The sequence below is a fragment of the Crassostrea angulata genome, chromosome 5, assembly GCF_025612915.1.
Source record: "Crassostrea angulata isolate pt1a10 chromosome 5, ASM2561291v2, whole genome shotgun sequence".
Lineage (NCBI taxonomy): Eukaryota > Metazoa > Mollusca > Bivalvia > Ostreida > Ostreidae > Magallana > Magallana angulata.
The window spans coordinates 18,106,177-18,130,826 of NC_069115.1; the positions used below are offsets into that span (position 1 = coordinate 18,106,177).

The window sequence follows — 24,650 nt, forward strand, 5'->3', positions numbered from 1 at the left end:
ATCCACGTTTATCAACTTAAGTCTAATTTTTCGTTATTTTTCAAACAATTAGGATGAATGATGACATTTTATGGGGTTCTTTTTCAATTTTGGCTGATAATATGAAAAAATAACGGTAAAAATTGTGTGAAATGGATTTGAACGGGGTGTAAACAGCATGGTGTCATTAATGAGTCAAACAGGGGACGTAAGTACTTGCAAAATGTCTAAAAGCACTTTCAAATGTTAACTTTACTTATCACCAAAATCATAAAAGAATTGGTCGATTTGTCATTAAGTTATAAAGCCTTAAATATACCCCCTCTCTCTCTCTCTCTCTCTCTCTCTCTCTCTCTCTCTCTCTCTCTCTCTCTCCTCTCTCTCTCTCATATTAATCATATTACATGTAAAAGTATATATATATTTCCTTTTATAATATTTTGATTAAATTATAAGGAGGAAAGTAGGGCTTATGTTACTTTATGATTCCTATGAATGATGACATATTTCACTGCCTAGCAGATTGCATGACAGGACATACCTGTAGGCTGGTAAAGGGGCACCTGCTGCCACCCCCCCCCCCCCCCCCCCCCCAGTTAACACCATTTTGACAGAGAAATAATGAAGAAAACAACAAATGGTAAGTTGATTTTATTCATTTATTCATGTTTTTCTTACAATTTAACACTTGAAATCTGATGGTGAGTAGGCATCACAACATTTTCCTCAGTACTTTAGAATATGTAAACCTTCATGTATAGATATTAGAAATAGTCTTTTTAGCATCTAAATTATCAATGCCTTGCAAACTTTTATTCAAATTACCGGTACTGCTTTAAAGTCTTATTATATCAGTTTTGTTCCCCTCTTTGTGTCCTAGAAATGTAACTACCAACAAATGTAGCATGTGTATGAGTTTGGTTGCTGGCATTGAACAGTGATTGCCCAAGATATATGAGGTCTGCTAGAAGCTTTACTATTTGTAATACTGTAGTAATATCTTTTTGGCACTCTCATCATTAATTTGAGTCTTGGTCATCATTGTTCATGGTAACATACCAGACATTTTCACCTCTAAATACACAATGTATGTAGAAACCCATGACTTTGAATGGTGAATCCTCGCTACAAAAGGTATGATCTACTCAAGATTAATCACACCAGATAATGCTGAAAGAAGGTGATGGACTTGTAATTTCTAAAATAGTTTCTCGTTAATGTTTGTAAAAAATCACTACTTTGGATTTTAATGTGTAGAGTTATCTCCCTTTGTTTTAAGAGTACAGTTTTCATGAACCAAGGCTCCTTATGATTTAGGGTACATTTAAGTAATTTATTCAGTGTATATGTAATGAATGGACAAATAGAATTCATTCTAAATTCTTCTAAATTGTTAGTTTTGTTTCAAAAGGCATTCTATGCCTATCCATATCAGCCCTGTGTACTCTGAGTTAATCTACTTTGGTCAGCAAGTGCCATTTCCTGAAAATGTGTGAATGGTTCTATGTGATTATCTGCTTAATGTAAACGGATTAGCTAGCCTACTGTATATTTATTAAAATACCTGATTTCTATAGCAAACTTAATGCAGAATTTTTTAAATATTTTTTCAAGCTCATAGCATGTGATTAAATGTTTCATTTTTGGCATTTTCTGAAAAATTTAGCCATATTTGGGGTATTTTTTTCAAAAATTTCCAAAAAATAGTTCCAGGTGTAAAAGAATTAAATCATCATTAGCATCATCATGTAGACATGTTAGGTTAATGAACGTAATAGATTAATGAAACTTTTGACAAGTAAATAGTGTTAAATGTAGCTCTTGAAATTTGAATATTGTGTGTAACGTGCTAGATTTTGCATGTTATTTCAGCCTTCCTGGACCAGATTTCAAAGGCCTATAACTCTGATGCAGAATACACAATTCCCGCCAAATTTCACAGGGAGGTGTATTATGGGTATAAGTGTCTACCTACCAAGTTTCATCAAAATCAAAGAAGAATTGTGTAATTATTAGGTCACATACCACTATTTTTACCCCGTGCTCATTGACCACGCAAGTAGTTCCATTCTAAAAATGTATGTATTATTTCAAAAATTCCTAGGGGTACTAAATGGTCGAATTTGGTTCCTTTTATGGCATGGATGGAAAGAAGAAGGTTTGAAAAAAAATACAGGCAGGAAAAAATTTAGAAAAATTATCTTTACAGGCGCAATAGAAAGGGTGTAAAGAGGCCAATGTTTACACAAATTCCAAAGTGAAAGTGAATTTTTCATGGTAGGGGTTATTTTAGGGGCCATATCTCAGTCCCCTCTCGATTTGATTTTCCTGTAGTTTGGATATGTTGTTGGACTAGTGTCATTCTATAGGCATGCTGTATTTCAACTCATTTGAGCCGGTGGAATTTTTTATATGATTTATTTTTGTATAAAGGAATAAGAGGGAAAAATAATTGTGGTCTGTGTCCTATCATGTAAAAATGGCGACTCTCGATCTCGATGTAAATTCAACATACTTGATTTTCCGAGGTCGGTAGCGTGTTTCGGAGAAAGTCTGAGGCAAATAAACAGTCGATATCAGTAGTAAATTGCATGAAGAATTTAATGGTACTAATGTTTTCACAGAATTTGCGTATAAATAAGGTAAATCAGTCCAAAACTAGCGCACGTTTTTCTGCGCAATAAATATACATGTACAATTTTTTCAATGGGTGGCCCTGTAGCTCTCCGGTCTGTCAATATATTTTTCCCGGAGAGCTACAGTTCTGCAGCTACCCTGAAAATACACCGGACAGATAATATTCCGAGATTCCGCTGACTCTAACGCCCGCTTTTATATTGTGACGTACTTCAAAAGCGGAGGTAAGAGTCAGAGGAATCTCGGATTAGATTGAAAAGTGCAAATACTTTGAAAAGAAAAAGTCAATACGACATATCCTGTATTGAAACATACCTTTATAATCTGTCATACGTTAGTTGAGCTGAAATTTCCACTATCGACGTCTTGCAGGCCTTGCTTCTTTTAAGAATGTAGACACACCGCTATCAGCTGTTTGTTCGCAGTCAAAACATGGCGAGTTGAAATTGGGAATCGTACGATAATCATTTCGATTAAAACTAATAAGACTAATAAAAACTAACAACGTAATTATCGATCGAAATAACGAAATTGTATCGATTAACTATTAAAAAACAGAGTCCGGTTTTATGACCTGCACGAATTGTTTTCAGCAGGAGTTACTTTCAGTGTGAATTTTACACTATTTTTTAAACTTTTTGAAAATGCCGCGGACACAATGACTTTTTTAAAACTTTAAAAATGATGCAACGTAAAAACGGAAGTGATGTTGTTATGGAAACTTTAATATCATTGAGGAATTTTAATTGCACATTAATCTCTGAAAGTTTCATTGAAATTGGTTGAAAACTTTTTGAGTTATGAAGCCGAAAAGGAGTCAGAAAAAAAAAAGAAAAAGAAACTAGAGCAAAGCAGTATTTTAATGAAATATGCAAGGTGTTTATAGAATGCCCGTATATAAAGTAAGTGGTACATGAAAAATGACAATAAAAAGCTATCAACCGTCCTAAAAATCCATAAAACGAAATACAAATTCAAAGCAAAGCAACACGGATCTCTAAAAAGACAGAGGTAGAATCAGGTGCCTAGGAGGAATGAGCATCCTAGTACATGTAACATCAACCCTATTAGATATCTGTAAATGTTTATGTATCTGTTTTCATATATGTAAATTTATCAGAGTAAAACAAAACAAAAATCACCAAAGAAATCAAAGGTTTTTTCCCCAATTTCGATGAAGACCGTGATCTACCCCAGTCCTGCCTTAAAAAAAAATTAGACTGATACGTCACAGCTTAATATCATAATTTGTCCGATCTTGGCGGACGGCAATGACCTAAGTTTTGTGTTAGTGTTTTTGTTTGATATGATACGAAAGATATCAGATTCTGCTGTGAAAAGTTACCGACTGACAAAGAACAACAGAAGAAACCTATCATAATGATACCAAACGAATACTGTTCGCATTTATGAATAACATGGTATGTATCATTTTTTTCATAATTATAACAAGAAACTAGAGCAAAGCTCGTTGCAAAGCAACGAGTGGGTCTTCCGTTAATGTCGGAAGTAAAGCCGGAAGTTCCTGTAAGAAACAGAGGTCTCAAACCAACAACAAGAGTAACTTAAATAAAAAGATGAAAAATCGAATTATTCCTGATACGACTTAACAAAATCCGAATGATTTTAAGTACGAATTAACAAAAACCTTTCTGATTCCAAGAACGACTTGACCAAAAAAATCCGAATGTGTTCAAGTACGACTTAACAATTATTTTTGGTACGAATTAATTTTTCTTTGAACATTGCGCTATTTTTTAAACCAAGGACGCGGAATCAAAATTTCCGGAAAAATCAATTTTTAAACCTCGATATCTCTGTAATGCATCGTTCGATTTTCAAACGGATTTCAGATTTGAATTCACCATGGCAAGTTCTATAAGACTTTAGTATTGTCTTATTTTGTTCAAAAAAATAAAAATTTCCAAAATTTGGAACTGCTTCCGGTTTTGAGCAAAATTGATGAACAAAATTTTTAACCCCCCAGTACATTATAGAATTGGTACATCTATCATCAGTAAAAATTTCAAAGCGACATCTTTAAAGTTTACGGAGATTTCTTCCGGACAAAATCACTTTTTTAAAATTTAAAAATGGCCGCCAAATTTGAACAGAAGTGACGTTAATGCTGAAACTTTAACATCTTTGAGGCACGGTAACTTTACGAAAGCTCTGAAAATTTCATTGAAATCGGATGAAAACTTTTTGAGATATAAAGCTGAGAAGGAGTCAGAAAAAAAATAAAAAATAAAATAATAATAAAAAGAAACCGAAGAAAAACAAGAGGGTCTTCCGTTGGAAACGGAAGTCCCTAATAAAAGAATAATAAAAAGAAACCGAAGAAAAACAAGAGGGTCTTCCGTTGGAAACGGAAGACCCTAAAAAATAATAATAACTAGAGCAAAGCTCGTTGCAAAGCAACGAGTGGGTCTTCCGTTAATACCGGAAGTAAACCTGGAAGTTCCTGTAAGAAGCAGAGCTCTTAAACCAATAACAAGAGTAACTTAAATAAAAAGATGAAAAAAATCGAATTATTCCTGGTACGACTTAACAAAATACGAAAGATTTTTAGTACGACTTAACAAAAACCTTTCAGATTTCAAGAACGACTTAACCAAAAAAATCCGAATATGTTACAGTATGATCAATGCTTCAACACAGAAAATTCCAAGTCTCTATCTTGAAGGGTTTTTGAAAAACGCCCTGGACAAAATCACTTTTTTAAAATTTAAAAATTGACGTAACGTTAAAACGGAAGTGACGTTGTAGTTGAAAATTAAAAATCTTTTAGGGACGATGATGCTTCATAATCCCTAAAAGTTTCATGTAAATCCGTTGAAAACTTTTTGAGATATTAAGCTTAAAAAAAGTCAGAAAAATAAAGAAAAAGAATAATAATAATAACTAGAGCAAAGCTCGTTGCAAAGCAACGAGTGGGTCTTCCGTTAATATCGGAAGTAAAGCTGGAAGTTTCTGTAAGAAGCAGAGCTCTTAAACCATTAACAAGAGTAACTAAAATAAAAAGATGAAAAAATCGAATTATTCCTGGTACGACTTAACAAAATCCGAATGATTTTAAGTACGACTTAACAAACACCTTTCCGATTTCAAGAACGACTTAACAAAAAAAATCCGAATTGTTCAAGTACGACTTAACAATTATTTTTGGTACGAGTTAATTTTACCATTAACATTACGCTATTTTTTAAACCAAGGACGCGGAAACAAAATTTCCGGAAAAATCAAATTTTTAAACCCCGATATCTCTGTAATGCATCGTCCGATTTTCAAACGGATTTCAGTTTCGTATTCAGCATGACCAACTCTACAAACCTCGTAATCATTTGAAATTAAAACGAAAAATTCGAAAAATCGAAAATTTTAAAACACTTCCGGTTTGGACCGGAAGTGACGGAAACTAAATTCCAGCCTTATGTCCAAATAAAAATGATCAATGCTTCAACACAGAAAATTCCAAGTCTCTATCTTGAAGGGTTTTTGAAAAACGCCCTGGACAAAATCACTTTTTTAAAATTTAAAAATTGACGTAACGTTAAAACGGAAGTGACGTTGTAGTTGAAAATTTAAAATCTTTTAGGGACGATGATGCTTCATAATCCCTAAAAGTTTCATGTAAATCCGTTGAAAACTTTTTGAGATATTGAGCTTTAAAAAAGTCAGAAAAATAAAGAAAAAGAATAATAACTAGAGCAAAGCTCGTTGCAAAGCAACGAGTGGGTCTTCCGTTAATGTCGGAAGTAAAGCTGGAAGTTCCTGTAAGAAGCAGAGCTCTTAAACCAATAACAAGAGTTACAAAAATAAAAGGATGAAAAAAATTGAATTATTCCTGGTACGACTTAACAAAATCCGAATGATTTTAAGTACGACTTAACAAAAACCTTTCCGATTTCAAGAACGACTTAACAAAAAAAATCCGAATGTGTTCAAGTACGACTTAACAATTATTTTTGGTACGAGTTAATTTTACTTTGAACATTACACTATTTTTTAAACCAAGGACGCGGAATAAAAATTTCCGGAAAAATCAATTTTTAAACCCCGATATCTCTGTAATGCATCGTCCGATTTTAAAACGGCTTTCAGTGTTAGATTCAGCTTAATAAGCTCTACAAAACACATATTCATTTTTGATTCGATCAGAAAATTCATTTTTTCGATAAATTTGTTTCACTTCCGGTTTCGACCGGAAGTGACAGATTTTCATTTCGAGCCTTATTACAAAGGTAAATCGACCAAATCATAACCATTGAAAATTTCAAGCCTCTATCTTAAAGCATTTTTGAGAAAAGTCCGGGACAAAATGACTTTTTTAAAATTTTAAAAATGACGTCACGTCAAAACGGAGGTGACGTTCTCTTTAATACTTTTACATTTTTGAGGGACGCCAACTTGCAAAAATCTCTGAAAATTTCATCAAAATCGGTTGAAAATCTTTTGAGTTATGAGGCAAAAAAGGAGTCAGAAGAAAAGAAAAAGAATAATAATAATAATAATAAAAAGAAACCGAAGAATAACAAGAGGGTCTTCCGTTGGAAACGGAAGACCCTAACTAGAGCAAAGCTCGTTGCAAAGCAACGAGTGGGTCTTCCGTTAATGTCAGAAGTTAAGCTGGAAGTTCCTGTCAATAGCAGAGCTCTTAAACCAACAACAAGAGTAACGAAAATAAAAAGATGAAAAAATCGAATTATTCCTGGTACGACGTAACAAAATACGAATGATTTTAAGTACAACTTAACACAAAATTTTCCGATTTCAAGAACGACTTAACAAAAAAAATCCGAATGTGTTCAAGTACGACTTAACAATTATTTTTGGTACGAGTTAATTTTACTTTGAATATTACGCTATTTTTTAAACCAAGGAAGCGGAATCAAAATTTCCGGAAAAATCAATTTTTAAATCCCGATATCTCTGTTATGCATCGTCCGATTTTAAAACGGCTTTCAGTGTTAGATTCAGCTAAATAAGCTCTTCATAACACATATTCGTTTTTGATTTGATCAGAAAATTCATTTTTTCGAAAAATTTGTTTCACTTCCGGTTTCGACCGGAAGTGACAAAATAATTTTTTCTGTACATTTGCCATAAGTCAATCCGCAGATTTACAATCACAGAAAATTTCAAGTCTTTATAAACAACCGTTTACGAGAAAAGTACTGGACAAAATCACTTTTTGAAAATTTTTAAGATGATGTAACTAGAAACCAGAAGTGACTTAATGACTAAAAGTTTGAAGGCTTCAAGGGACAAGAAATTAAAATAATCCCTGAAAATTTCTTGCAAATTGGTTGAATAGTTTTTGAGATATAAAGCAAAAAAGAAGTCAGAAGGAAAAACAAGAAGAATAATAATAATTAAAAAAAAACAATAGAATAACAAGAGGGTCTTCCGTTGAAAACGGAAGACCCTAATAACTATAGCAAAGCTCGTTGCAAAGCAACGAGTGGGTCTTCCGTTAATGTCGGAAGTAAAGCTGGAAGTTCCTGTAAGAAGCAGAGCTCTAAAACCAATAACAATAGTAACAAAAATAAAAAGATGGAAAAAATCGAATATTCCTGGTACGACTTGACAAAATACGAATGATTTCAAGTACGCCTTAACAAAAACCTTTCCGATTTTAAGAACGACTGAACAAAAAAAATCCGAATGTGTTCAGGTACGACATAGCAATTATTTTTGGTACGAGTTAATTTTACTTTGAACATTACGCTATTTTTCAAACCAAGGACGCGGAATCAAAATTTCCGGAAAAATCAATTGTTAAACCCCGATATCTCTGTAATGCATCGTCCGATTTTCAAACGGATTTCAGTTTTGTATTCAGCATGACCAACTCTACAAACCTCATGAACATTTGAAATTGAAACGAAAAATTCATAAATTCGAAAATTTTAAAACACTTCCGGTTTGGACCGGAAGTGACGGAAACTAAATTCCAGCCTTATGTCCAAATAAAAACGATCAATGCTTCAACACAGAAAATTCCAAGTCTCCATCTTAAAGCGTTTTTAAAAAACGCCCTGGACAAAATCACTTTTTTTAAATTTTAAAATTGACGTAACGTTAAAACGGAAGTGACGTTGTAGTTAAAATTTTAACATATTTGAGGGACGATGATGTTACATAATCCCTGAAAGTTTCATGTAAATCCGTTGAAAACTTTTTGAGATATTAAGCTTTAAAAAAGTCAGAAAAATAAAGAAAAAGAATAATAATAATAACTAGACACGATCTCGTTGCGAGCAACGAGGAGGTCTTCCGTCCTATTTTTAGAAGAGGAAATGACCTTTCCTTTTATCTTCATCAACAAAATATATCAGGAAAAGCAGATGGGATCTAAAAACGCGATGGATGAAGGATTATACACCCCGTTGGATCCCTTATTTAGGGACCAGCCACATTTTATTTCATTTCAAATAAGAGGTCTTTTGATTTCGATACATTTTGTGTAAAAAGTTTAAAAATTTGTAACCGTTCTTGATTTATCTGGAAGAGATCGTGGGAACGGATAACAAACAAGTTTTTGTTGCAGATTGTTAATCACATTTTTTAGCGTATTTTGCTCAATATTGCTCCTTAAAATTGCTTTTTTTTTAATTTTTGGACGTTGATGATAAGTTCGGACTTTGGACCCCTAAAAATTCCTTATCACGTAACATAGAAGTAAACAATTTTCATGTATAGGTACATAACATTTCAATTAACATAATTGCTTCCGTAATGTATTACAAAATATTTCACAATTAAAAGTTATGATTAAAAGGTTTAGAACTCTATCGGCTCCTAGTTTGAATAGCCAGCCCCTTTTCGTGATATAAAAAGAAAGCTCTTGTCATTTTAAACACATTTTGTTCAACAAGTATGTAGAAATTATGTACCGTTCTCGAGATGTCTGGAAGAGATCGTTTTAAGGGCCGACCCTATAACTCCTTTTAGGGACCGGATAACAAAAAAATTATGGTTGCAAATTGTTAACGACATTATTTGAAGCATCTTTTGTTCAACATTGCTTTTCAAAATTTCTTTCCATTTTCAGATATATAAGATCAAAATTTCGGACTGCTGGCCCCTTAAAATCCCTAAATACGAAATAGAGGAGTAAACAACTGTCATGTATAGGTACATAACGTTACGATGAACATAATTGCTTCTATAAAGTATTACAAAATATTTCACATTAAAAAGATATTATTAGAATACTTTAGAGCCCTTTCGGCCCTTAATTTAAAGGGCCAGCCCCTTTTCCCTAATGCCAAATGAAAGTTCTTGACTTTTTAAAGTTTTTTTGTTTTATAAGTCTTAACAAAATACTTTTGAGAAAAAAGATATTCAAAGAAAACCACAAAAAAATCATGACGCTTTTTATCTCAATTTTTAAGCTCGGGCGAGCTTAGGTGTTTTTTGTCACAGAACAATGAAAATGCTTCTGTCATATCCACAAACATAGGTCTACAGACCCTGAAATTTTGAATCAAATATCTGTTTTCGTTTAGGAGAAAATCACCGGACAAGCCGACCCTCTAAAAATCGTTAAAACGTCAATATCTCTAAAACGGAAATGACGTCATCAATATAAAAAATTTCCAATAAGGTTCAGATCAATATGTGTTAGTTCTGAAAGTTTCATTAAAATCAGCCAAGCCGTTCCCGAGAACTCGCGTGCACAAAAATGCGTAAGAAAAAAAAAGAATAATAATAAGGGAAACAGAAACAAAGCAATAACAAGAAGGTCTTCCGTTGGAAAACGGAAGACCTTAATAATAAAAAGAAACAATAGAATAACAAGAGGGTCTTCCGTTGGAAACGGAAGACCCTAATAATAAAAAGAAACAATAGAATAACAAGAGGGTCTTCCGTTGGAAACGGAAGACCCTAAAAAACAAAAGAATAACAAGAGGGTCTTCCGTTGAAAACGGAAGACCCTAATAAGCAAATGCTTACTAGTTATACCACCTATCTAATATTAATATACGTACTTATGTGAATATACAGTAAGTTCGGTTTAAAAAAAATGCACTTACTATGATTTCATTTTTCATTAAAAAAGGTCGATTTGGGGTTTTTGCGGGAAAACTACAATTGCTAAACTCTTAATTTCTAAACTAAATGTCATTCACACCAACTCTAGTTCATTAGCGAAGTTTCGACCATCTGGTTCTTTTTAGGGGCTATCTCAAGAACCCGTACATTTCCTTAAGGAATATATAGAAAACTGTCACTCTCCGCTTTTTGAAGCAGATAAAAAAATGCTACAATAGCTTTTTTTTCTTAAACTGTTATATGTGATAAGTAATACCATTTCCTACCTTATATGTAAAACAAACTAAATTCTATAGTCTGGTTTTTTAGTTGGGGCAATCTCAAAATATTTAAATGCACCATATTTTGCTATATATTTGGAGCATTACGAATGAAGATTTGAGCCAAGTGACTCCGGAAAATAACTGAATTTTCCTCATTCACACCAAAAACTATTAAGGACAATGTCCAAATTACTTGTGTTTATAATTACGTATTTAAAAAAACTGTATATGTATTTTTAAAGACATGAAAACATCCCATTAATTAATTCAAATGCCGACTTTTCATTCTAACCATGCCTTTATATAATTCCGGATATATTTATGTCTACCATTGTTAACTCTAATTTTAGTAACGTGTCGGCATATCCAATGTAAACATTCTACCCCTCAACCAAATTCACCGTACATCAGCACGTGCCTTTAACTTTAAACCCAGCAATCGAGCACTCCTTTTCTTTCCCCCTTCTGTATGTTTCCTTTCTCAATCATGTATCAACCTCAGACTAGTATAATTATTGGAGAAGAGCATTTTTTGACCGTGTTGTTGTATTTCCAGCGAATCATACAAGGTAAGCAAACTTTTTCTGTAACATGTCTTCGGTAAAAATTATATCTGCTAACTGTCAGGGTCTGCACGAATTTAAGAAAAGAAAAGATGTCTTTCAATATTATCGACAAACCCAATGCAATATTTTATGTTTACAAGACACTCATTTCACTTGTGATATGGAAGATAGTATTCAAAATGAATGGGGCAATGAAGTTTATTTTAATTCTTTTACCTCAAAGTCCAGAGGAGTAGCAATTTTTTTCAAAAACAATTTTGAATATAAAGTACATAAGAATTTTACAAATGATTCTGGAAATTTTGTGGTACTAGACCTCAGCATTCAAAGCCATCGTTTAAGTTTGATTACAGTGTACGGTCCAAATGAGGACACACCCCTTTTTTATGAAGAACTCTTTGAAATTGTAAGTGAAATAGGAAATAAAGACATAATAGTTGTTGGTGATTTTAATTTTATTATGGATCCCGATATGGATTATTACAATTACCTTCATCTTAACAATCCTAAAGCAAGAGATAAAGTAATAGAAAAAATAAATCAATTCAATCTTATTGATATTTTTAGAGAAACTCACCCTGATAAGAAAAGGTATACATGGCGTAAACCAACCCCTCTTAAACAAGAAGACTAGATTTCTTTTTAATATCAAATACCATGCTGTGTATGTCACAAGAAAGTGAAATTATAGCAAGTTATAAGTCAGATCATTCACCAGTACTCCTTAGTCTAAAACTCAATGAATTTACATATGGAAAAGGTTTATGGAAGTTCAATAATGCACTTTTATACGATAAGGAATTCTTAGATGTTGTTAATAAAAAAATACAAGAAATAAAACAAAATTATGCAGTACCTGTATATAACAATGCATCTATTGACAAAATTCCAAATGATGAAATTCAATTCACTGTCAATGACCAGCTCTTTCTTGAAACGTTATTAATGGAAATCAGGGGCAAATGTATATCATATTCTAGCTATGCCAAAAAGAAAAATAACGAAAAGGAGAAATTTTTAATAAACCAAATAAAACAGCTGGAGGAAAAGTATGAAGAAAACATTCAAACAATTAATCTTAAAAAGAAAGAATTAGAAAATATCAGAAATCACAAACTTATGGGAAGTCTAGTAAGATCAAGAGCTAAATGGACTTGTGAAGGAGAGAAACCAACAAGTTACTTTCTTAATCTTGAGAATAGAAATTTTGTAAATAAAATTGTCCCAAAATTAATAAAAGAAGATTGTTCCGAAGAAATTAATGGACAAAAGGAAATCCTGTTAGAGATAGAAAATCATTATAGAAATCTATATCAAAACAAGGGCGAATTTCAAGACTATGATTTAAATGAGATTCTAGAATCAGACTCTGAAATTTTTAAATTAAGCGATAATCAAAGAAATACCCTTGAAGGTGAAATAACTTATAATGAAGCCTCTCATGTATTGAAAAAAATGTCGAATAATAAGAGTCCTGGAAGTGATGGTTTCACTACAGAGTTCTTTAAAGTCTTTTGGAAATACTTAGGAGACTTTTTTATTAGATCAATAAATCACGGATACAATCTAGGGGAGTTATCTGTTACACAAAAGCAGGGTATAATCACCTGCATACCAAAAGATGGAAAAAGTAAATTTTACATGAAAAATTGGAGGCCAATCTCTCTATTAAACGTAGTTTATAAAATAGGGTCAGGCTGCATCGCTCAAAGAATGAAAATAATAATCAGTTCAATTATCAGTACTGATCGAAATGGCTTTGTTCCAGGAAGATACATAGGTGAAAATACTCGTCTTTTTTATGATTTAATGCAATATACTGAGAATAATGACATTCCTGGATTACTGTTAATGATTGATTTTGAAGAGGCATTTGACTCTGTCTCATGGAAATTTATTGATAAAACGCTTCAATTCTTTAACTTTGGTCCATCGCTCAGAAAATGGATATCAGTTTTTCAACAAAACACCTCCTCCTTTGTATCACAAGCAGGTCACTTATCCAACTTTTTTTAAATTAGAGCGTGGTTGTCGTCAGGGTGATCCAATTTCATCATATATCTTTTTACTATGTGCTGAAGTACTAGCTATTAAATTAAAAAATAATAAAAATATAAATGGTATTAACATAGATAATTCAAAATTTTTGTTATCACAATATGCAGACGATACCCTTATTATATTAGATGGCAGTGAGAGGTCTCTCAAAGAAGCAATTAGAGAGTTAAATAACTTTTATCAAATTTCTGGTCTCAAAATAAATATATCAAAAACTCAACTTGTCTGGATTGGTAGTAAAAAATATTCTTCTAATATAATATGTGAGGAAATGAACTTTCAATGGACAAGCACCTTTAAACTTTTAGGTATATATTTTGATGTGGACTTAACAAATATACCAAAACTTAATTATGACAAGAAATTAGTAAAAATCAAGCATATCATTAATCAATGGAGTAAACGACGACTTACTCCACTTGGCAGAATAACTCTTATAAAATCATTGCTTATTGCACAATTAAATCACCTCTTCATATCTCTACCCTCCCCATCAAATACTTTCATGAAAAATCTGAATGAAACTCTTTTTAATTTTTTGTGGCATTCCAAAGTAGATAAACTTAAAAGAAAGCAAGTAGTGCAAGACTATATTAATGGAGGTTTAATGAAATATTATTGCCAAATAATATGTTTTATGTCATCATTGTATCGTGAATTCTATTTTTAGAAATTCTAATTTAAGTTCCGGTTTTTATTGGTTATTTTTAGCTAATTTGTCCATCATGTATCTATTTATAAATGCCTGTGCTTGTACCTTGTCATTAGCCAATGAAATGAGAGTATTTCGATCACGTGTATATAACTTCTGTTTTAAACTCAAGTGTGAGAAAGACGTGTTTCCGTAATCTAAGATATTGATCGCTTTGTAAAGTTTAAATTCACGGCCATGTACTTTCCGATAGTTTGAGAAGTATTGGACGCGGGAGGATTTGCTTTGGAACTTTGTTATTTAGTTAAAGTAAGTGTTAAAATCGGTGTACTGTGTAAGTTTTTTACCATCGGCGCCCGGGGTATGTAACCAGTCAAAATGGCGGATCGAACATCAGTGTGCATTATTGGGCATTCTTATGTAAAACGATTGGAACGATTTATTTTACAAAACCCTGTGTATGAAAACTTGGGTCTTGATGAAGAACAAATTAATGTGTGTTTTCGGAGCCAAGGGGGTTTGTCTATTTACGGACTTGCTAACTCGTCAAGATTGTGCGCGTTTTCGGCAGTTCCTACTTTATGTGTTCTGGAGATAGGGGGTAACGATGCTACGACTCGACCATCACATGTCATTGCACAAGACATTTTTTCATTTGCGAACTATTTGATACATGGATATGGTGTAAAATCCGTGATCATTGGTCAACTGTTGCGCCGCGACCCTCGAAAATCACCGATTGGATATAACGAGGAGGTCATCAGTATAAACAAACACTTGGAACATTTGACAAGTAGTGAGGAGCATGTCCATTTCTGGAAACATAGAGGATTTTGGACTAACTTGGCATACCTTGGGCGCGATGGAGTTCACCTTGGGGTAGATTCGGATGGATGTTATCCAGCACCCATGGTCAAATACTTGAGGAGCATAAAATATGCAGTGCATAACAGAGTTCAAAAACTCAAGGCCAGTAAATTAACATCACTTTGTCAAAGAAAATTTAAAAAAGATAATTTAAGAAAGTTTTTAATGAGTATAACTTGAGTTATTTTCTAAGAAATTGAGTATGCATATTTAACATGGAAAATTTTTGTTTACATAAGCATAAGGAATAACATTTTGGAAATATTCTATAAAGATATTTTAAGAATATTCAATTCAATCTGTACAGTTTAGGTACAGTACTGTAATCCTGTTTCAATGTAATGCAGGAATAGTAAGAATTTTTAGATTGATACAGCAATAATTGCGAGAGTGACCAAAAAATTTAAGTTCATGTCTATTATACACACCTTTATCAAAGCTGAGACATGATTGGATGGGCTATATCTAAGTATGCCATCATCTGTTTTAATGGATATATATGTATTTGAAGAAATAAGAATTTAAAATACATGATTTCTGCTTATGGGAAAGTTGTCAGAATTCTAAGTTATATTCTGATTAAAGCCCTTTCTAAGTTGAAGCATGAGCAGATTGGCTATATCTAAGTAAGCCATCATCTGTTTTATGTATGTGTTTATATCAAAAGAAATAAGAAAACATATACAAAGTCTAAGATTTCTATGTATGTGTTTATATCAAAAGAAATAAGAAGACATACACAAAGTCTAAGATTTCTAAGTTACTATTTGGATACAAAGGTGTATCACAGAAGACAAGTCATGCAAGTTTTTAAAGATGGTTACATGTTTTTCAAATATAAGTTACAACCATCCATGAAAAGAAACAAATTGTCAATTAGCCCTCAAGGGCTAATACTCTGGCAGTAAGCATGTCTATTAATAAGTATAAAAATTTCACTTCAGAAAAACCATGCCTAAGCGGGCTTTAGAGGGGCAGTCAACAAAAAGGAGGCGACCGGCAAAAGTACCACGAAATGATGACTTAAGTCTTCAAGCAGAACCAGTGTCTGATGAACCAGTGTCTCGTGCAGAACCAGTGTCGAGTGATGCTATTAATTACGACTTATTAGCTGCAGCAATCTTAAGACAATCCCAAACTTTGTCCCAAAACCAGACAAATTCGAGTGATACCACCATGGATATCCTGCAGCCATGTGTTCAAAACCAGGGTGATATCGAAGCCCACGCCCATCCAATGGCAAGTCAGCAAACAACAACATCAACAGTTAGTGACAACCAGCCTCAGCAAAATATTGCAGACTTAGTTAGTGCGTTATTACAACAAGACGGTCAAGGTGAGCCAGCAACTGCCAATCTTAAAAATGTTATTGATTTATCTGATGGGATTCCTCTTGGGGCTGCAACACCTCATCGATTAAAAGCTAAGATCTGGGCAAATCAATTTATTGATTTAGGTTTGCTGTTGCAGCGTCGAGAGGATCCTATTTCGTTAAACATATCATCTGGGTCCCTTATTGTACAGCAAGGGTCATCAAAGCCCAAATTGCCAATGTCAATTCAGCAATGGACTGATGCTTTTTTGATTTTTATGGGAATTTTTATTGAAAAATATCCAGAACAGGCTCCCCATCTCCTAAAGTACTGCTATTTTATTAGAGAAATGAACAAAATGTTAGGAGATAAGGCCTGGAGAATCTATGATGAGAATTTTCGGATGTTGAAAGAGACTGTTGAATTACCGTGGCAAAAACCGGTTGAAGAATTAAGAATCAAGGCTGCTTCTAGCAATTATCAATTTCAGCAGCCCTTTCGAGCAAACACAGGCAATAAGCCTATTAGATTCTGCTATGCCTTTAACAATGGGGAACAATGCACTCATAACCCCTGCTCATTTGCCCACAGGTGTCAATCATGCTCAGGATCACATGCAAGAGCCAATTGTAGATTTCGTAAACAAAAACCAACAAATACCAACACTGTCACCAAGTCCTCAACAATCACCCAGCCAACTACCTTCCCCAGTCAACCCAAAAAGTTTAGGTGAATTTTTAGTTGATTATGACAGTGATCAGGCTTCGTACTTGATAAATGGCTTTACTCATGGTTTTAGATTAGGTTGTACTTCTGCTCCTTCATCCTGTGTACCTCAAAACCATAAATCCACATTAGATCACCCAGACATTATAGAAGATTATATACAAACAGGGTTAAACAAAGGAAGAATTGCAGGTCCATTTTCAAACAAACCTTTTGAACAATTTGTGGTATCTCCATTAGGTTTAGTGCCAAAAGGCAGTACAGGAAAATTTAGGGTAATTCATGATCTTTCATTCCCTAAAAATCAATCAGTAAATTCCAATATACCAAGAGAAAATTCAGCTGTTCAGTACGATTCCATAGATCAGGTGGTTGATTTAGTTCAAAAGTTTGGGCGTGAATGTTTAATGGCAAAGACTGACATTGAAGATGCTTTCCGGATCATACCTATTCATCCAGCTGATTACTACCTGCTAGGGTTTACTTGGGAAGGTCAATACTATTATGACAAATGTCTTCCTATGGGAGCAAGTAGTAGCTGTCAAATCTTTGAATCATTTAGTTCTGCTCTCCAATGGGTCATGGAAAATGTCTTCAATGCTTCGGGTATGTCCCATATTCTAGATGATTTTTTCTTTGTGGGACCCCCAAATTCAATAACCTGTAGAAACGATCTTGCTAGTTTTTTATTTCTATGTAAAAAAATTGGGGTGCCAATAAAAATGGAAAAAACTCAGGCACCTACGACCAACATTGTCATTTATGGTATAGAAGTTGATTCAGTGAAAATGGAGTGTCGGCTTCCAGTAGATAAGATCCAAAAAATAAAGGACAAACTTAACTTGTTCAAAAGGTGTAAAAAGGTCACTTTAAAGGAAATGCAGTCAATCATAGGCCTTTTGAATTTTGCTTGTTCTGTGGTTGTCCCAGGTCGAACATTTCTTCGTCGTTTGATCAACCTAACATGTGGTTTGTCTAACCCAAAATTCTACATAAGATTAAATAAAGACTCAAGGGCTGATTTAGAAACTTGGGCTACTTTTATTGACCATTTCAATGGCAAGTCAGTTTTTCTGGATAGAGTTTGGGTGTCATCAGACCATCTGAGTTTATACACAGATGCTTCTGGCTCAATGGGATTTTCAGCTGTTTTAGGGTCTGATTGGTTTGCAAGGGAATGGCCATTGGAATTAGAAGATTATCAAATTTGTATTAAAGAATTGTTTCCAATTGTCCTTGCATTGGAATTATGGTCATGCCATTTTCAAAATAAAAAGGTATTATTCTTATCAGACAATATGGCTGTCGTTGAGGTTCTCAATAAAAAATCGTGTCGAGATAAAGCTCTCATGAAATTGTTACGCCGTCTTGTTTTAGTGTCCTTACGTTTTAATATTCATTTCCGTGCAAAGCATATACCTGGGAAGTTGAATGTAACAGCTGACAGATTATCCCGTTTTAAATTTCAGGAAGCTTTTCAAGAAACACCTCATTTACACAGACAACAAACAAAAATCCCAGTGGATCTTCTTTACATTTGACAAACTCTGCAAAAAGAATTCTACAGGCTTCCTTAGCCCCTGCAACAAGGAAAGCATATCTACATTCATGGCATATTTTCATTGAATGGGTAGGCTCCATATCCTTACCTGTACATTACATTACAATATGTAATTTTATAGGTCATTTATTCGAAATTGGTTATTCACCAAGCTCAATAGCATCCCACATTTCGGCTTTAACATATATTCATAAGATGTTAAAATTGCCAGATCCCGCTCAGTGTTTCCTAGTACAAAAGTTGCTAAGAGGTTGTTACAAATTAGGTCCATCGGTAGATACCCGTCTTCCAATTACAGGTGAAATTTTGAAAAAACTTGTGAATTCACTAGATCAATCTGTCTCAACTAGGGCACATTCATTGTTACTTAAGGCATTGTTTTTGATGGCATTTCATGGTTTTTTCAGATTAGGGGAATTGGTTATAAAATCAAAGACTCAGTCAGATAAGGTCATTCAGAGATCGGATGTCCATTTTGAGACAGCTCATGGAAAGCTAAAGCAGGTGCAAGTGGTGTTGAAACATTTTAAAACAGTCAGTTATGGACAGCCAAAGATTATTACATTAGAAGTATCAAAAAACACTAAGTCATGTCCAGTACATGCATTGTTTTACTATTTAAAACATTATCGCCATTCTGGTGGCCCCCTTTTCCAGTTTTTAGATGGTTGTCCGGTGCCTTATTCCTTTGTGGCAAAAAAGTTAAATGAAGTGATCAAAAATATTGGTTTGGATCCAAAACATTATAAGGGTCACAGCTTCAGAATTGGTGCTGCAACTCATGCATCTAAGGTTGGTTTCTCGGAAAATGCGATTCAGAATATGGGTAGATGGAAGTCCGATGCTGTTAAACGATACATTCGGTTGGGTTCATTTAATGTTGCACTTGACTAAGAAAATTAATCTATATCATTCCTGGGTATAAGTTGTTATCAGCAAGATAACGTTATATAACTAGTTCAGATGATGTCTGCTATAGATCTGCTCTGTTGTTTGCCTGTGAGTGATTTTTATTACTACCTCTTCAAAGTGGTAGGATTGTTTGGAGTTCAGATCAAGTCTGCTACCATAATTATGATATATACAACTTACATTGATAGTAGTTCAGATCAGGTCTGCTACTATGTCTGTCATCTTGGAATTAGATCATGGCATTTACTTTTCCCCACTGCTTTCATTGTTCTAGATTAGATATGTTAGTGTACCCCCCCCCCCTTTTTTTTTGTTGCATGTAGTTCAGATAGAATGTCTGCTACCACCCTGTCCTTAGAATACATAGTGTTCTGTTTTTTAGTATTTTATTTTAGTGTTTGTATTAATAGGGTATGTTGCTGGCCATCCGTCAAAATCAGTTAATCATATTTCATATATATTCTGTCATATCAAAAATGTCAATTATTATAATTACATCTTCAGTAGGCCATACTTTTACACATTGTTCTAAGTTTTACTAAAACAATGTATAATATAGTTATCAAAGTCTCCAGTTCCATCTATTTCCTTGGGGTGGCGGGAATCCAATGGGTATTGGATTTATGGCAGAACTTTGTATATGCCACCTTAATTTTTTACATGTTTATATTAAGGGAGATCACCCTGCCATTGTTGTTTACTATTTTTGGTTATATTTTACCGGGTGATCTCAATATTTGTTCAGGTGTTTTTTAACTAATAAGGGAGATCCCACAGTACCTGTTACATAAGTCATTTTAATAAGTTTAAGTATTGACTTTGTCAGGGATCTCCCTGTTTGTGATGTGGTTTATTTGTACAAGTTTTTGATTCGTCATTAATAAATGACATTATTTCGTCAATGACCATTTAGTTGTTTTTTAAGGTAAAAAATTAACAAGCTGCAGTTCATAGATGGAACGAAAGATTTAAGTCTATTAATGGAATAAGCTTTATTGGTAACTGTTAAGATCAATGCATGGGCATAATGAAATATTATTGCCAAATAATATGTTTTATGTCATCATTGTATCGTGAATTCTATTTTTAGAAATTCTAATTTAAGTTCCGGTTTTTATTGGTTATTTTTAGCTAATTTGTCCATCATGTATCTATTTATAAATGCCTGTGCTTGTACCTTGTCATTAGCCAATGAAATGAGAGTATTTCGATCACGTGTATATAACTTCTGTTTTAAACTCAAGTGTGAGAAAGACGTGTTTCCGTAATCTAAGATATTGATCGCTTTGTAAAGTTTAACCCACCACCATCCCCATCTAACCGTCCAAATAATTTTATAATTTACAACAGTCATAATAGCTTGTGCCAATATCAGAAATCCATTTTAATGTTTACATTGTGTGCATCATGGTTTTATTAGATTTATGGCAGAACTTTGTATATGCCACCTTAATTTTTTACATGTTTATATTAAGGGAGATCACCCTGCCATTGTTGTTTACTATTTTTGGTTATATTTTACCGGGTGATCTCAATATTTGTTCAGGTGTTTTTTAACTAATAAGGGAGATCCCACAGTACCTGTTACATAAGTCATTTTAATAAGTTTAAGTATTGACTTTGTCAGGGATCTCCCTGTTTGTGATGTGGTTTATTTGTACAAGTTTTTGATTCGTCATTAATAAATGACATTATTTCGTCAATGACCATTTAGTTGTTTTTTAAGGTAAAAAATTAACAAGCTGCAGTTCATAGATGGAACGAAAGATTTAAGTCTATTAATGGAATAAGCTTTATTGGTAACTGTTAAGATCAATGCATGGGCATAAAAATGCTTGATATTAACAATTACAATCTGGGATTAAAATCATCATGGATAAAAAGAATTCTTTATTCCCAAGAAACAAAATGGAAAGTGCTGCTTGGCAAAACTGTATCTATAGAAAAAATATTAAAAACTGGATCAGACTATACTAATGTTGTTAAAAAGGAAATAAAAAATCCTTTCTGGAAAGATACATTTACTGTCTTTCAAATAATTCAAGAAAAATTAGAAGTTCAATCATGGGATGAATTTATTACTCAGCCTATTTGGAACAACCCAAAAATCAAAATTGAAAATAAAACAGTTTTCTATACAAACTGGTTTGATAAGAACATAGTATACATAGCAGATTTGCTTGATGAAAATGGAAATTTTTATTCTTTAGAAGATGTAAAAAAAAAAAATAAGATAAAAACAAATTTTCTGAATTATGCATCACTTAGAAACTCAATCAAAGCAAGTCTCTCAAGCTCAAAAATTCAAATTGGAACAAATAGCCCTAGACCATTTCTTCCTCATAATATTAAAATATTTTGTAACAACAAAAAAGGAACAAAACATATTTACAATATTCTTACTACAGAAAAAATTACTCCTCTTGGAAAAGTAAAATGGGGAAAGTTTTTTAAAATTTCAGACTTTCAGTGGGAAAATATCTTCACATTTCCTTTTTTATACACCAAAGATTCTAAATTGCAATGGTTGCAATTAAGAATAAATCAGTATATTTTGACAACAAACTCATTTCTATTTAAAATAGGTAAAACTGACACAAAGTTGTGTTCTTTATGTCAAAGTAACGAAGAAACTATAGTGCATTTGTTTTGGGACTGTTTACATGTCCAAATTTTTTTAAGACACTTTATATCAATATGTGACAGAAAAGGTTTACATATTACATTAGAAGAAAAATCATTTATATTAGGAACCCCTAATTCAATTTATTTGGGTATAATTTTTCTTATAATCAAATCTTACATATACAGGAAAAGATGTCTACAGGAAAACTTATCAATCCATGAACTTCTGATTGATCTCAAAACCCATATAACTACACTTAAATACACTGCAACAAAACAAGGCAAATATAATAATTTCTTAAACCAATGGACTGACTGGCTTTTTCTCATGTACATGTAGATCCTGACCATTGACATATTCACATAAGGCACGATTTATATATACCTTGTCTGAATACAACAACTCGGCAGTAAATATTTTGATTACGCCTAATTATTAATAAAATATTTCTGACATGATACATGTATCCTCTTAATTCCCCCACTCTCTCCCCCCACTCTCCATTTCCTACTTTCCCTCATCTTCTCTCCCTTAAATTTGTTGAAATTGATCCTGTCAACAGACTTTTCAATTGTGCTAAATATACTTACATGTATATATATATTGTATGATATATTGTATGTGCAAATGAAATAAATTAAAAAAAAAAAAACGAATGAATATTTGTATAATGGATTCATTTAAAGAATAAAGAAGGAAAATTCCCTCCAGGATAGTACATGTAATATACTGCAAATAAAATTTCAACGGCTTACGATTTTTACTTTTTCTTTTATGTCATTTCTTATAACATACTCCTATAAAGCATCATTTTATCATAACGTTATAAAAGCACAATGGCAAAACTCCTCTACTATACAACGGGAAAATTATAAATATTCTATTAAAAACTAAAATATTTTTATCTTCATATTGTTTATTGTGTTAAGTTATATAAAATATCGAAAAAAAATTCATAAAAAGTAGAAATACACCGTATTTTAACAAATTACACAAAAACATGCGCGATAAAATTTTAAGTCAGACAGTCGAATTTTTTGTCCACAGTTACAAAACATGAGAATAAAAATCTGAGAAAACTACTACGAAAATACAGAATGGATAGTAGCACATACTTGAATCAACAAAAAATTGACGTCAGATTCTTACAAAAGTAAATCCCACCATATGACATACTAAAACAAAGAGTGTACTAAATTTCCAAGTTAGCTTATTAGATAGGCTAAATATTGAAGACAGGGTTCGACAGCTTAGGCTAAACAGTATATGTAAATTTAAAGACTGTTTAAAAAACAGAAGGTAGAATTTTTATTTAAAAAGGGGTATTTTAGAACAAAATAGTAATATTTTGTACTAATTACAGACGTTTAGGCCCCAATATCTTTAGGTCCCAAGATGTTTAATTCCTAGCAAAGACATTAAGGACCTAGGATGTTTATGCCCCAAAATGTTTAGATACCTACTGTTTTTAAGATACTATACTAGTATACATTGTATAATTTTACTGAATGCATGTCATTAATGTTATCGTATGTATAGTCAGTATTTGTTTATAGTGCAGTGTGTGGTAGAATTCAAACAGTGCCAACAACTTTGTTACAAACATATATGCATGTAGTATTTCTGTAAAAGCTAAAAAAAAACTTATGTTCCATATACTTTAAAAGGACCCCATTTGAAATAAATTTTTGAGATTTCATGGGTTTATTCTGTTGTCATATTTATTATGTCTTTAAAATACCATGTCTTACAAATCATAACCATTGTTAAGGATGACGTTTACTCAGAATGAAAAAAAATTCCACTGATGATAATGAAAAACCAACTATTGAGTGTTATAGACCTTACATGGTAGTGTTATTTTTCACTTTCAAAAAAGTAGGTCAATGACCTACTTTTTGAGTTAATGACCATTGAATATTTTTGGGAAATTCAAGAAAAATGCATAAAAATTTTACACTTTGATTCAGATTTTTTTAATTGTGAAAATAATACAAATTGCTTAACTCTTTAACAAATGAAATACAGTTTATGAATGGTAGTGACATTAATTAGATACAAAGCAATACGTTTTCATTCACAGTTTTTATAGATATTCTAGTCCGAATTTCCTCTATCAGTTTTCAAATTACTACCCATTTTTGATCCAATATAACAAAAAACTGAATGATGATAATGCTAAAACATTTATAGTATTAAACTAAGTATATTAACCTTTCTCTGCTGGTATAAAATTTATATGAGGTCAATGATCAAAATTTTGAGATATGGTGTCTTTTATCATTTTTAAGCATTTTTCAATATCTTTGTAGTGTGTGCCATACGATTATCTTAACGAAAAAGCAAGATAAAACCAACAGAAAATATGCAAAATTATGTTGACTAACAAATAAAATCTTAACTTTAAATATCATAGTACTACCAAAAAT

General features: G+C 32.7%; 2 protein-coding genes across 3 annotated transcripts; both read left to right on the forward strand.

The window, feature by feature from the left end:
• The first annotated feature begins 14,177 nt into the window (after positions 1-14,177).
• Positions 14,178-15,276, forward strand: LOC128184494 (uncharacterized). Its single transcript, XM_052854002.1, has one exon. The coding sequence runs from the start codon at positions 14,595-14,597 to the stop codon at positions 15,261-15,263; it is 669 nt and encodes a 222-aa protein (XP_052709962.1). The 5' UTR covers positions 14,178-14,594; the 3' UTR covers positions 15,264-15,276.
• A 737-nt stretch (positions 15,277-16,013) lies between these two features.
• Positions 16,014-21,298, forward strand: LOC128184493 (uncharacterized). 2 transcript variants are annotated; one of them, XM_052854000.1, is made up of 2 exons: positions 16,014-16,419; positions 18,592-21,298. In XM_052854000.1, exons 1-2 carry the CDS (start codon positions 16,035-16,037, stop codon positions 19,575-19,577), a joined length of 1,371 nt encoding a protein of 456 aa, XP_052709960.1. In that variant the 5' UTR covers positions 16,014-16,034; the 3' UTR covers positions 19,578-21,298. The 2 variants fall into 2 exon arrangements, with proteins under 2 accessions (XP_052709960.1, XP_052709961.1); XM_052854001.1 differs by having other exon boundaries at positions 16,014-21,298.
• Positions 21,299-24,650: the final 3,352 nt, after the last annotated feature.